Raw genomic sequence first — 13,927 nt, forward strand, 5'->3', positions numbered from 1 at the left:
AGTAATTCTTTCAAATAAGTGAGTAGTCATCTCCTACCATTTTAGTAAGAATATTATTAAAGTGTTATACATAATTTCCAGTTACTGGGTTTCTTATTTAGTATACTATTGTGTGTGTCTTGTTCTTGAACCCAAACAGTTGGGGGAATAAAACCTCTTTTGAAAAAGTTTTGAAAAATCTCAAAACTGGCCACACATCTGTGCAATTGGCAGGGCATTGTGCACTGTCTAGCACTGACTCATTGTAAAGTGTGACATGCAGGGGCTAGCATACAATGTGCTGTGTACATGAATTGATGTGTATGTGTTTCACCTTCTGAACCAAAGGCAATGAGGTCAAAATACACACATTGTGATGTCTGTGATCCTGTTAAAATGAGGAGCTGTGGCAACTTCTACTTTGACTGTCATCTCTTACAGTCTCAATTGCAATATGTAGATCCACATTATGAATGCTGCAGGAATTTGGACAGCATGGACAGCATATTAAAACAATTTTTCCTCCTCTCTGTGTCTTCACTGATCATTGAGACGCTGACAGATTTGTCCTCTGCTCTACAGCTCCTTTGTGACGGGCACCGCCTGCTGTGGACATGTGGCACCACTGAGGATCTGGGATCTTGAAAGGTAACTCGACAGCAAGTGCAACACTTTCAGTAAGGTGTGCTTTCACTGCAGGCCTAAAAAAAACATTGCAAAGTACTTCTTTCACATAGGTGCTGGTGGTATTGTTCCTGTGGAATTTGACATCCATGCATTTGATTGTAGTTTCAGGTTTTTAATCTTAGAAAGACAATAACTTTATAAAGTGTACACATTTTATTATTGTTGTTTATTATAACTTATTATCATACGTGCTTTTGATGTATTAGATTAGAAGAAATGTTCTCAACCTTATTTTACACATAAACATATAGAGAATATAATATATATTTTATCCCAGAGTGCAGATGTTTTTCTTATTTTTTTCAGAATGTGATTACAGTACAAATCCAAATGGTTTATTAGCTTGGTAAATAATATTTGTCCAGTTCAAAGTTATTCATAACCGGCTATAAATCCCTCTCATCAATCTTTCGCAGCATAAATTACTACAACAACCAACATTTCAAAGTCATAAAGATGGGATTGTAAATGCACTTCAAGGTTTTTGAAAATAGGATTGAACACCAGAGAAGTGATTGAAAACGTCAAGGGCAGCCGGATCAAATATTAGTTCAAGTATAAATGGTTTTAATGTAATTGCCAATCCACTCACTTCTGGGATCTGCATCTTGTCCAGGGGGGTTTAAGGCAGGTATGAAAATTCCATTCATGAAAGCTAAGGGGCTTAAACTTGATACAGCCGGACTAGTTTGTCTAAATCCTTTGCTTTACCTGTAGAATTAAATGTTTAACACTTAGGGAAGAGGAAAAAAAAATCGGGACAAAATGACAAGGAAATTGGAGGAGGTAATGATTGGGGGGGGGACCACCTTTTACTCGGGATACAGCAGCTCCAACCTAGTCCGTCTCTGCCATGGAGGAGAAAATAAAATGAAGCTGTAGAAAAGAGGATTAGGATAATGAACAGACAAGATTTAGTTTGATCTTTCAATAGCAGGCTGTGAGTGACAGGGTGATGGATGCAGTGCTTACAGCTGAATAGGATTTCTCTCCCAGCCCAAGCCTACAGGCTTTTTTTATATATATTTCTACAATATTCCCAATAGTTATTCAGTTCACTAAATATTATACATGTTTGTAGATTTACTACTTACAACTATGTATTGCTATGTTTTCTCGGCAGAACCAGATGGTTAGTTTAGTTAGCCATGGGTGTCCGGGTAGTTTTAGATGTATGTTGCTCAAAAGATGTCGGTTTAAATGCCACCTCAGTGCAACACTTGGTATTGTAACACCATTGGGGGTTGCCACGGTCTAGGGAAACGGACACCCAGGGAAACCATGCAAAAGATGGCAATTTTATTTTACAGTGCAGGTGTGGAAACAAAAGGAAATCAGAATAAAACCCTAGCTCCTGGTCCAGCCTAACTAAACTTTCTTCCAGAGCTCTCTCTATAAGAAATAAACACAATAAACCAACCAAATCACAATCCTATATCAGTCCCCAGCCTGATCTAAAAGTATCATTACCGTGATGGCCTTCTCTCTAGTGAAGCACACTCTGAGGTGGCAGACTTCAATCTTCTGCTCTCTTTCCCTTTTTCCCTTTTTTCTTTTTTTTTTTTCTTTCACCTTTTCTCAGTTTCCCAGTGATCCCCAGGCCAGTGTAGCTCATCTGGCCCTTCCAGGCTGCCTGATCTGCTGTTCCGAAACACACCATGAATTGGCACAGTCACACACATGCACCCTCTCCTTCCCCCTGAGGTTTTGTTACAGATGTCAAATTTGTATCCCTTTTATCTGCTCCCATCCTGTAATCAGGTACACCTTGTTATTAGTACAAAGCAGCCAGTCGCAGCAGGGCTCTCTGGCTCTTTGTGCCGGAGTGCATGTTATTCTCTGTGAAATAGGGGTGGACGGGGGTTGCCTTTCTGTCTCTTTATGTGGGCTGCGCTGTGCCTGCCAATCCCCCACAATCCACCAGACTGCCCAGCCCTTACCCTTACTGTGTGACTACCCGTACCCAACACCTACTATCGTCACATGGTGTTTGATCGAAGGTAATTATGTCAGCATGATGCGACTTAGCTCACTCTTCAGCGAAGTACCTATGGCGCAGGGCAGATATTACGAAATCCTGTGGAAAAACAAGTCGGCATAGATTGAAGTCACAGTTTTATTAATGTGTCCGGCCATCACGGATGTCCTTCCTGTAGATTTAAAGTGCAAAAACAGGTACAAAGGGGAAATAACTGATTATTGAAAATGAAATTAAAATAACTGAAAAATCTGCTCAGTAAGGCATGAACAGAGGTAGCAGGGAGCAAACCAAACCAAACCACACAAAAACGAGACTGAGGGGGGTGGTAAATCAGCCATGCTCTGTCTGCATTGGGTGGGGTGCAGTCAGCCTTGGGGATCCTGGGGTTGCCGCGCAACAGCGATCCCCACCGCTGACTGCCTGCTTGTGGGGCTGAGTGCTGGGTGGCAGACTGCGATTCTCAATTGGGTTTTTGAAAGAGGGAATAAAGCTGGCCAATCTGTCATATCTCGAAGTGATGGAGGGAGGGGAGCACTGTTTATTAGTTTCAGGTTTGAAACCATGAAAAAAAGTGAGCAACGGAAAGAAGACAATCGCGAAAGAGCCTGGAGATCAGAAATGCGGTGCTGTGTGCTGCGGCTCTCAAGGCATTACTGATGTTTTCAGCGATCACAGTGCCACAAGCTGCCAGTCTGAGTATTACACTCCCTCTCTGTGAAGCTCCACCTCATGTGGCCGTGCTTTGTTGTGTTTACACCTGAAATTGCTGCTGCCACAGTACAGGTTGTCTAATAACAATCAGGGCATGAGAAGTTACAGTAAAAGCTACCAGTGTTTTTTTTCTTGACTTTATTATGCAGGTTTATGAGACAGCAGCTATTTTCAAACAGTTTTTTACCCTTTTTCACCCCCCCCCCCCCCCAACGTTGTTTGATAACATTTTAGTCTGGTCTTTGGAACGAGATAAAAGAGTCTAAAAAATATGTGGGCTATGCCTTTTGTTCAGTAGCAGTCACAAGTACAGGAGAACATCTTTTTTTTTTTATTATGCCCATTGTTTGTGCTCCAGAACCGCAGACGGCTTTGCCTGCAGCTTTTACTTTTGTGACTTCGGTTAAGTTGGTATCATCAGATCTGCTTATTAGTCTCTAACACTGACTAGACTGGTACATATAACCCTGGTACATACTGAATGTTCAACTCTGTTACCAGTGTTGAACAGTAAAATTGGACAATAAGGAAGCCTGACCTTTGGTTATACAAAACTAGTGTATTATTATCAACCAATATAGTGCTGCTGAGTAAGTAGATTAAAAGTTATAGTTAAAGTGAAAAGCATACTGTTTTACACTTCAGGCAACTCCTGAGATCTCCTTTTCTAAATACCATGGTTCCTTCTCGAAGAGCAGCTGTGTTATTCATGGGCACTGCAGACAGCCAGCAGGTCCTCAGCTTTTCTTTTATCTGGTGCATTTTCACCTGCTTCAAGGGTGAAGATGGGTACCCCTTAAATGTGATCAACACATTAACAAAGGCTGCTGTTAACATTTCAACACTGTATGTTCAGGACAATATAAAAAGTATATTGTGGCATCTACAGGCTAATATCACTCACACCCTCATGTTTCAGCCTTCCACCTGACAGGCTGCTGTAAAGCTAATTGAACTATCATGAGGGACAGAGGGAGAAAGATCCAAGAAGCCATTAGTGTCAGGGGATTTCACTCTTGGTATCGTTTTTTTATCAGCTGTGCATAAAAAGAAACTGTAAAAGAAAAAAGGAAAACTATACAAAACACCTATTGAAAAATGTTTTCCTCACCACAACAAAAGCAAAAAGTACCACCATTTGCATTTACAAAAGATTATTTTTATTTTTTTTCCTACTCAAGTTGTTGTCTTTGCACACACTGTCCAAAGAGTCTCCCCTGAAACCTAAGGTCATGCTTCAATTTCAAAGGCAGTATTTCGTCCCTAGATTCTCCTGCAACATGGTGACTATTGGTGACCATTTAAAAGTGTTGAAGATACAGATTAATGTTCTTGATATTTTAGTTTCAGAAGGAAAGTAAAAAGTGTCTAAGATGCAGATATGTCAAATGCAAGACGCAAGTTCTGACTAATTTAATTAATTGAATAAAGACGAATGCGCTTTGACAAAATTCAGCTGTCATGTCTTCATCAGACTCAAGGAAAGGAATAAACAATCTTCTGCCTCTTCAATGGAAGTAAACCACTTTTAGGGCGTTTGAGTCCATTCATAGAAAATGGGTAGTATTTTTTATTTCATCATTTAGTTGTTGTTATCCATCCAATTTGAGATGTTAATAGAACTATTCACACAATGTTAGTTTTGCAGGAATCGTCTGATGGAAAGATAACACTTCCAAAGTCAGTGGAGTTGGTTGCTACTAAACATGTCTGTCGGTGGCTAGTTCGCTATGAAGTACTTGTAGCCAATGGAGCTGTCTGGGCTGCCACTGACACAAAGCGTTGAAAAGGAGGAGAGCTCATCCAGACAGCCACATTGCCATTAAAAGAAATACAAAAACGGCCATTCAGTCTGGCCTACATGCAATTTCTTCTTAGCTGAAGGGCTCTGATTATACAGCCTTCCAGTTAAAAAGCCTTTAGTTGGATTCAGTTGACCCCTTTTTTATCATTGATTTGCAAACAAAAAACAACAACTACCTCAACCCTGGAGCTTGACTTCATTGTGGAGTGTAAAGTCAGGAATGACATCTTTCATTGTTGGGCTAGTTCTTAATTTAAAAAGTTTTTATTTGTTTCATTTTCTTTCATACTTATTTTTGTCTCCTTTTTGTTGTATTAAGACCTCTGGACATCCATACATTATGTTCCCACACAAGTGGCGCTTTAGAAAGGGACCCCCAACTTTTCACAAGGCCTTTGCTCATGGAGAATGAAATACAAAACAGGAGGGGGATAAAAAAAAAAAAAAACAGCCCAAACCCCCCTATTGAACTGAGCTGGAATTCCAGGCATTCTGTGCCGCAAAAAAGAGGGTTAAATGTCTGAATTTGGGGGTCGCCATGTTATACAAATTGCAATCTAATTGTTTTTACAAGAACGCGTGTGGCATTAAAAGGTCCCCATTGTCTCCTTAAACATTCCAGGCTATTATTTGTCAGTGGAGAGCCCCGGGACTGGGCTAAATTGGTCGAAATTCAGAGGGCGCAGTGCCATTTCTGTTTGTTTTACACTATGAAAAGCCCAGTGGGGTCCTTTATGTACCTGTCTGAGGCTGTTTGAAGAAACTGACTGTTTCCCATAGCCTCCCTGTGTCAGTTTATACACTAAACTTAACCTTACAAGAGCTCTAACAAAAAGTACCTCTATCCTATAGCCCCAGCACCCAAAGAAAATGTCCTCCTTTTTTCTTCTTTTTTTTTTTTAAACCATCAATTCACTAGTAGGCCTTTTCAGTTAAAGTGTGTGTGGCCCAGATGTTCGGTAAAGCTAAAGGGAAACCCAGGGTGTCAGAAATTCCAGCTCTCAGCAGGCTGGGCAAGAAGGCAGACATTCACCAACCAGGAAAAGTAATAGTGATAGAGAACCATCTGTAGCTTTAGGAATTAATAGGCCATGGATTCTGACTGGGACCGTGATACACTCTGCACCTTTTCAGTGTGTTTAGTGCATTAAGGATTCGTCTTCTCTTAGGGGTCAGATTTTGCCATTTCTGCGAGATGCTTCAGTTTGGAACTTGGTGTTGTAAGCATTGGAGACTGGGTTGGTTAAGAGTCTTAAGAAAATGTGTCCCCTTGGCCCCACAAATTGGAAAGGGTTGCCCCTATCAGTAAAGGAGTGCCATATCCATTCACCTTCTTCCAAGGCAAGTTAAGATAAATGGGTAAAATGGGGAAATACACAAAAAATAAATTATCGTAATAATAGAAAACACTATATGTTGGATAGAGGCCGTGACCCTTTTTGGAATATTGTGTTGTCCATGGGGTTCTGTCCAGTGTGCACAATACGTCATATTGTAAGGAGTTGGTCCATTTCAGTTTTGTGGTGATGCATGTTTTCTTATCACTGTTAGGAAAAGATGACATTGATACTTGAGCAATGGCCCGTTTAAGTTTCCTTATTTTAAACAAAAACACCTCATTCTTTGAAGTCAGATTAGAGTCACGCTGTTTGCCACAATGTCTTTCTGTTCCTAGTTGTTGAATCGTAGAGATATTAAGGTTTGTCTTATGGAAGTATCCCTCTCAGATTTGTTTGCGTTCCTGAAGTGTTTGTGCGTATCGCCACTCATCTCCACTTAATAACTGGGGGGTCTTAGTGTCAGCTTTTTAACTTGGCTGAAAAGGCTTTCCATGCTGGTCACAAGTGAAAAGAGTTTGGTCTTTTTTTCTTCCCCAAGTTAAGGTCACAGGACCATGACTGAAACATTTCAACTTGCCTTTTCTCCCTGCCTTCCTGTGTCAACTTGATCACCCTCTCCTGTATTTTTCTGTCTCAAGTGCCTGTGTGCGGTGTGCAATCCAGAAAACACTCTGCTTCTGTTGAAGGCATAATGTTTGCTTTTTGACAGCTAATGCCATCTCTTCGCAGACTTCCACACCTGGAACTTAAAAGCTTTTCAACAGAGACCCTTGAAATACGACACCTTCTGGTGAGGCTGCTGGAGACACTTTCACAATACATTAGAGTGAAAAATGGAGTTTCATTGTGTGATAAAGATTGCAGGGTACAGGCATGCAACAAACTAATCTGGATCACATGTTCCAACATTTGGAAAGAGTAGGATCAAACTTTTGTTTCATTTGACCATTTATATGTGTGTCATGTTTTATTTGTATTAAATTATGTTTAAGAAAAATGCAGTTCATTTTCTTTAATACGGCACGAGAAAGGGGAACCTAAAGGAATCCTACAAATCTAACGAGAGGATCACACATGTAGAAGTGAGCTCAAGTTCTCAGTATCAGAAGGAAGAGACGGCAGCCACCATTCCCAGCAGGGTAGTTAAAAAGATTACTTATTTATCTTGCATCGTATAATCTTTGTCAATCCTGATATAAAATGTAAAAGAAAACACACTGTGGGAACAACATCAGTGACCCAGCGATTTAAGAAGCATGTTTTGCCTTTCTCCTCTTAACTGCAGTATCATCAGCAAGGAAACGGCCGAGGCGACTGCCGGTTGTGTGGGCTTCATTTTATTGTTGTTGTTTTTCTTACTTTTTTGGTGCGTTTTGTTTGAAGTTCTAAAAGCCAGAAATGTTCTTTTTTTTTCTTCTTTTATCTGCTTTCCCTTCTTTCATCTCTGAGTGTCTTGAGTGGAGGAAAGGTAGGGAGGGGAGTGAGAGTGGCATAGGGGCTGAGATATGAGCTTGCACACCACCCTCACACAGTGCGGCTGCCTGCTGTTCATAGACTTGCTTCTCACGGCCTCATTGCTCTCGGTTAGGGTGGGCTCCTACACGGGCAATGCCAGGGCAGCCAGCAGGGAATGGCCTGCCCTAAACTCCAAGTTGTACTAGACAGGGCCCTGATGCGCATTTTATCTCCAGAGTGCTTCAGAAAACATAGCTCAGAAAATGGGCAAATTCCTACATGCATTCAGAGCCACGCCTTGTGAGCTCATCACATCTGGAAATAAGTTTGAAACTGTATACATTTTATTCTGTTTGTACAGTAGATATGTTTTAGTCACACAGTTAGCAAGTTTTGTGTTAAGGATGAGAGAATTTCCCATTAATCCCTAGTACCTGATCCCTTGGGTTGAGGCAGGTTCCCATGATTGTCCAGTAATGGCAGTGGCCATTAAACCCTCAAGGGCAAAGGAGGAGGTCCTTTTCCTTTCAGGATGGAGCCACTTGAGTGCTGAAAGTGTTTCTCAATAAAGCCACCAACAGCCTACGGTTTGTCCAGAGACCCCATCGCTGAGAAAGCCCATGTCCAATAAGCTCCCACCTGGAGCGAAGGTTGGGGATTACTAGTCTGCCCTCGATGTTGAGGCCCGTAGAAGAAACAAGTGTGGGGGGCGGTTGCTAGGGCCAGCCAGCTCCTCTAAATAGTTGCTAGGGACCAGGTATCAACGGCCCATAAGTCACACACAGTCATGGTCATGGAGGGAATTAAACGGCAACAAAGAAATTGTTATTCTACATAATCTGCTCTTTGGTGTGAAGGCTAGGGAGCGAGCTGAGCCCAGCAGGCTGGCCGTGGCTGTGATCACAGAAGCGTGTTGCCTACAGAGAGAGCCCTGGCCCCCAGCTTTTCTCATCTGGGAATGGGCCGCAGCTTCTTTATTTTGTTAGCCGCTAATCAGCTTTCTGAGCGATTTCTGTGACACAAAGGTGTTTACTTATTTTAACATCTCCTAGCACTTGATTTCTCTTTTGTGTGGTCTACAGTTGTACTGAGACGAACAGAGTGGTGGTGGGGGTGGGATTATCTCGTCGAATTAAGGCATTTGCCATGCAACAAGGCCTTGGGAGTCAAGACCGTAATGAGTTAACTGAGACGTGAGGGAAGTTAGCCCAGTGTCTCTGCAGCGCAGGTTAAAATCCCAAAAATCGGATTCTGATTTATTAATTCTTAATTTTATATAAATGCTTTCCTTTTTATCATAGCATGAGAGGTTAGTAAAAAAAAAAAAAAAAAATACAGGTCCAAAGATACCAAGCAGCCACCTAACTGTGTGTCAGAGTGGGCCCAGCCTGGTCCTGGAGAGACGGCATTTTAAAGCTTACCTCTTACCACTAATTCATTAAAACTGATTCATTGATCAAATTAGTTGCCAATTATGCTCTGGTTCTATGAATATTAAGACTAAATCTTAATAAACTTCTTAAAAAAAATTGTTAGCTGTTCAAATGGTCCAGGTCAAATTTTGATGTTATGGAGAGTAGCATCAGTGTTCTTAAAACCCCAGAATGCCTTTAATTGTATCTTTAAGAGTCTTCAAAATGTTTCGTAGCAGAAAGAGTTGAATTTCTAAACTGGGAAGGTTGGGATCAGAGTTTCAATTAACTGAGTTTTGAGCAGATGTTTGGAGGTACTCGAGAAAGCAAGGTGGAAGAAAATACCACTTCCTTAATGTGGATCCATTGTAAACACAATCCAGTGGTACTTGAGAGAGACCTCTGAAGGGGCTAGAAAGACTGGGCTGCCAGTGATCATCCTCTCCTGTTTTTCTCTCTCTGTCAGCTGCCAACAACTCCTTTGCCTGGGATCTGACTTCCGGAGGGGCGCTGGGGTCCTGGACATGGTCTTTGAGTCTCCGTCAACACTGCTCTCCTGTGGCTATGACACCTACATCCGTTACTGGGACCTCAGGGTCAGCTCAGGGTAAGGAGGCACCTGCTGCCGTTAATGCTGGAATGAAAACCCACAAGTCTCCTTTGGGTGATTAATAAACTTGTTTTTTAAATTAAAAATGGCATGTTATAGACAGATTGCACCTTGGGATTCGCACCTCGATTCGCCGTATTGCGTGGGAGTAGAGAACAGTCCTATGGGGTGGGCGGGCAGGTTGGCCGGAGGAGGCCCCAGAGTGGCGGCTCCAATGCTGGGGAACAATGCTGGAGTGATGCACATCAGGCCAGTGCATGTTTTTAGTGGGAATCCACACTGTGCACACACAATTACATAAGGTCAGTGAAGTAACACAAATGAGACGTGATTGAAAGAGAACCCTGGAGAGATTGGAGGGTAAATGCTCCCTCTTTAGATATCAATAATTCACAATGAAGCCAGGGGAGGCCAATACGTGGTCGATCATCAGATAGTTTTTCAGCTGGAGTGTTTTACCCTCCTAAGGTTTGTTGTTATAAAAATTGGGCGATTCAGAGGGAATTGGGCTCAAGGGCAATCAATAGGGGCTGACAGGAAACATTTAAGCGCATTTCTTTCCACATTCAACCTACACCTTTTTTTAATTATTGTTTTACACATACAATAATAACAATTTGTTATGTTCAAGAAGGAAAATTCATTTGTTCTCCTCTTCTTAACCAGTGACATTCCCCCGTGTAGAGATACATGTATTGTAATTTAAAAGGCACACAGGAAAGTAAAGTTTAAGCAGATTTATTTGTTCACCTTTCTGATCTATATGGACAAACCATTGTTCTGCCTCTTAAGACGAACTTTTCATACCTTTTTAAATGATTACTAAAGAGCCCCTCTAATTTCTCCTTCTGGGTCTCCTCTTAGACTGTGAGTTGCCATGCTAACCACCTACATTGGCACACATTGAAACTAACCAACAGCAGAAGGCCCAACATGGAATAACTCTATATCACACACACGCATGAAAGAATACGAAGTGATTACAGAGAGAAATGTATGTTTAAACAGCGCTGTGAGCAATAGAGCAGTGTGGGGAGAGCGGGCCGAGCCAGCGTGCCCCCAGTCTCCTGGCCTCTCAGGGTAAGGCTTGTCCCCCCTGAGACAGGCCGGCCAGACATCTCTCTTGTCCTCCTGCTGCCCTGGTGTCTGCCAAGCGGCTCTGTGGCAGTCCCACTGCATTAGTTATTAATAAAGCCCTTAATGGAGAATTGATCTCTATTGGCTGTGCACCCATGGACACTTCCCTTAACCGTTTCACCCTCCCTGGCCAGCACTAAAACAAGAGAGCCCCTTTCCGTAAACAAGAGATGGGATTACATGGTGCCGGCTAGCAGTTAAGAGCCACTCGCTCCAAAAAGACACTCGCTTCCCATTGTTTTGAGTGCAGGTTTTAAAAGCTATGTCATCCCTTAGAGAGAGAGAGCAGGGTCTGTTTCAGTTCCAATATCCAGCCGCTAACATCTACCTGCTATCCTTTAATTTTCTTTCCTGACGACATTTTAATGTCACAAACATAATGCAAGATTATTCTCTGGAGTGAGATAACTCGGAGAGGAAATTGATCACTTTACACCGAAAAAGTTATTCCATGAAATTGAGATCTGAATGGAACTGACAATTTTAGTTTGGAGGTATGCAGTCTTGAAAACTGAAGTACATTTTGTTCTCTTAAGTTCTCCTAATCAATTGCCTAATAGAAATACATCAGGGACATAAAATGCCTATTGGTTCCAGTGTCTGAAACCTCACTGAGGAAAAGGTGACATGCTAGACACAGGGTTAAGTGTGCAGTCAGTAGACCAGATGTTAACAAGTCCATGTCAATCCAGAAGAAAGGCTGGTTAGTTTTGTTTTTTTGCTTGCATCACTATTCAAGTGGAAGCTGAGTAGTTTATCGGTTTACTGTGTACTTAAGCAATGAACCAGACAACCTGATGAGAGATGGCTATGGAGAACAGTATACATGTATTATAAGGGCTGTTGATCCTTTGTGTTTAAGAAGAAACCTATATTTCTGTATCAAAAAGACTCCAGTAGGCAGAATTAAGTGATTTTGTGCTATTCATGCAAGTGAAATTTTTCATTGAACATGACATTGATTGTCAATTTATAATGAAGTTAAAATCCTTGTTAGCTTGCATTGTAGCAACAAGATGTTTAGAAGCACTTCCAAGATGTGTCATGTTCTCCCTCCCACAAAGCAGAGAACAAAGTTTTTTCGCCCCTTCACCTAACAGGAAGTGTGTCATGGAGTGGGAGGAGCCTCACGACAGTGCCCTGTACTGTGTCCAGAGCGACGGGAACCACATGATCGCCAGTGGCTCTTCCTACTATGGAGTTGTGAGGCTGTGGGACAAGCGGCAGAGCCATTGCTTACAGGTAGCAATCCCATCATGCCTTGCACTTTATAGGAGTTTATTTAGAAGGAACAACACCTGGATTGTTTAACCAGGTCCTATATGTCACTGGGAACTAAATGCCTCTCCCTGGTGTTGTTGCAGACCTTCTCTCTGTCCTCCCCGACCAGCAGCCCAGTGTATTGCCTGCGCTTCAACACCACCCATCTGTTTGCCGCCCTGGCCTCTGCTCTCTACGCACTGGATTTCAAAGCCCCCGAACTGCGGGGCAGGAAGTGACATCACTTGGACACTGTCAGGACACTCTCTGTGTGGCGGCCCACCTATTGTGACAGACTGGGCCTAGGACATGGAATGCCTGCAGGAGAGTCATATTAGGTGCTGCTTCTTCTTCACAGAACATTGTTTTCAATCTTGATAGACATACCCCTATTTTTTTTCCAATGTGCTTATTTTAAAAATAAAGAATGTACCAGCATCCCACACCACGAGTAGGGCTTTTAAAAGGTGTAACATTCAGTGTGGATTTCACATCCAGCTGTGGCCAGAGGTGTAACAGACACGGAGGAGATGCCTGAACGGGGAAAAGTGACATGGCCTACGCTGGTTTGGAAGGGTGAATCATGTTAAGCCCCTGCTCAGGCACTCCCTGGCTTTCAGTGAAAAGCTGTTCTGTGGTTACCTGTGCCAAATTTTATTAAGTTGCTGATGTGGACAGAAGGAGAGCAGGGGGGAAGTACGGAGACTGCTGAAGCCATATCAGTTGCAGTCAAGTCAAACTCAGATCATCGTGAAAAGAAGACCAGACTTGAGTTCCAGCTTTAAGACAATGCTTCACTACTGTCTGTTTTTCCATCTTTTTCTAGAGTATTGGAATAAATAACACATATTGTGAATGTGTGTGTGTGTGTGTGTGTGTGTGAGAGAGAGAGAGAGAGAGAGAGAGAATATTGAATAGATATACAAACACATACACTTTTGGAAGTAGTAAATTATGTACATCAAAACTAACTTTTAAACAATAAACCTACTTTTTTTTAAAACAACTGTTCTCTTTCACTTTGTATATAATTTTCTGTTTCCATCAGAAAAATCTATATGGTATGAATGTATATAGAGAATATCCTTTAAAAGTTCTAATGCACCTTAGACATATTGCACTGAATCAAAAATAAATTCATAACATGCACAACTTCCCAGTGTGCAGTTGAGAAAGGAGAGGTTTTGCCTTTTGAATAAGCAAATACAGTGAAATCCATAATACATAAATATGTCTGGGCTTAGCTTGGAATGCCATTTTCATTTCTCCATAGGATACAATTAATTTTACAAGTTCATCATTTTCAGGTATGCCTTCCAGTTTGCAGCTGTTTGGTTGCAAAAGGATAAATCTAAACCTTGCATGCATTCTTTATTAAAAACCTGTATGTTTTCAGTTTGACAAATGTTTGGGCTTTTTATTGTCATTTTACTAACAGGAAAAGTTTTTGAACTGTCTTGCAAAGTCAGTTGTAATACTATGTATTTATATATGAGGAATATATATATTTATATATTCTACTTTCATGAGGACATAAGTATCACAAGTAGG

General features: G+C 41.6%; 1 protein-coding gene across 2 annotated transcripts in view; it reads left to right on the top strand.

Annotated features, from left to right (window-relative positions):
- Positions 1–13,382, top strand: part of fbxw4 (F-box and WD repeat domain containing 4) — a 37,251-nt gene extending 23,869 nt beyond the window's left edge. For both annotated transcript variants that reach the window (XM_066693962.1, XM_066693963.1), the window contains exons 6-9: positions 562–627; positions 9,836–9,976; positions 12,217–12,358; positions 12,481–13,382. In XM_066693962.1, the coding sequence (XP_066550059.1) occupies positions 562–627; positions 9,836–9,976; positions 12,217–12,358; positions 12,481–12,615 (484 nt within the window). In that variant the 3' untranslated portion in view covers positions 12,616–13,382. The remainder of the gene's footprint in view (positions 1–561; positions 628–9,835; positions 9,977–12,216; positions 12,359–12,480) is intronic.
- The last annotated feature ends 545 nt before the right edge of the window (positions 13,383–13,927 follow it).

This window comes from Amia ocellicauda, chromosome 20 (assembly GCF_036373705.1).
Source record: "Amia ocellicauda isolate fAmiCal2 chromosome 20, fAmiCal2.hap1, whole genome shotgun sequence".
NCBI classification, from domain to species: Eukaryota; Metazoa; Chordata; class Actinopteri; order Amiiformes; family Amiidae; genus Amia; species Amia ocellicauda.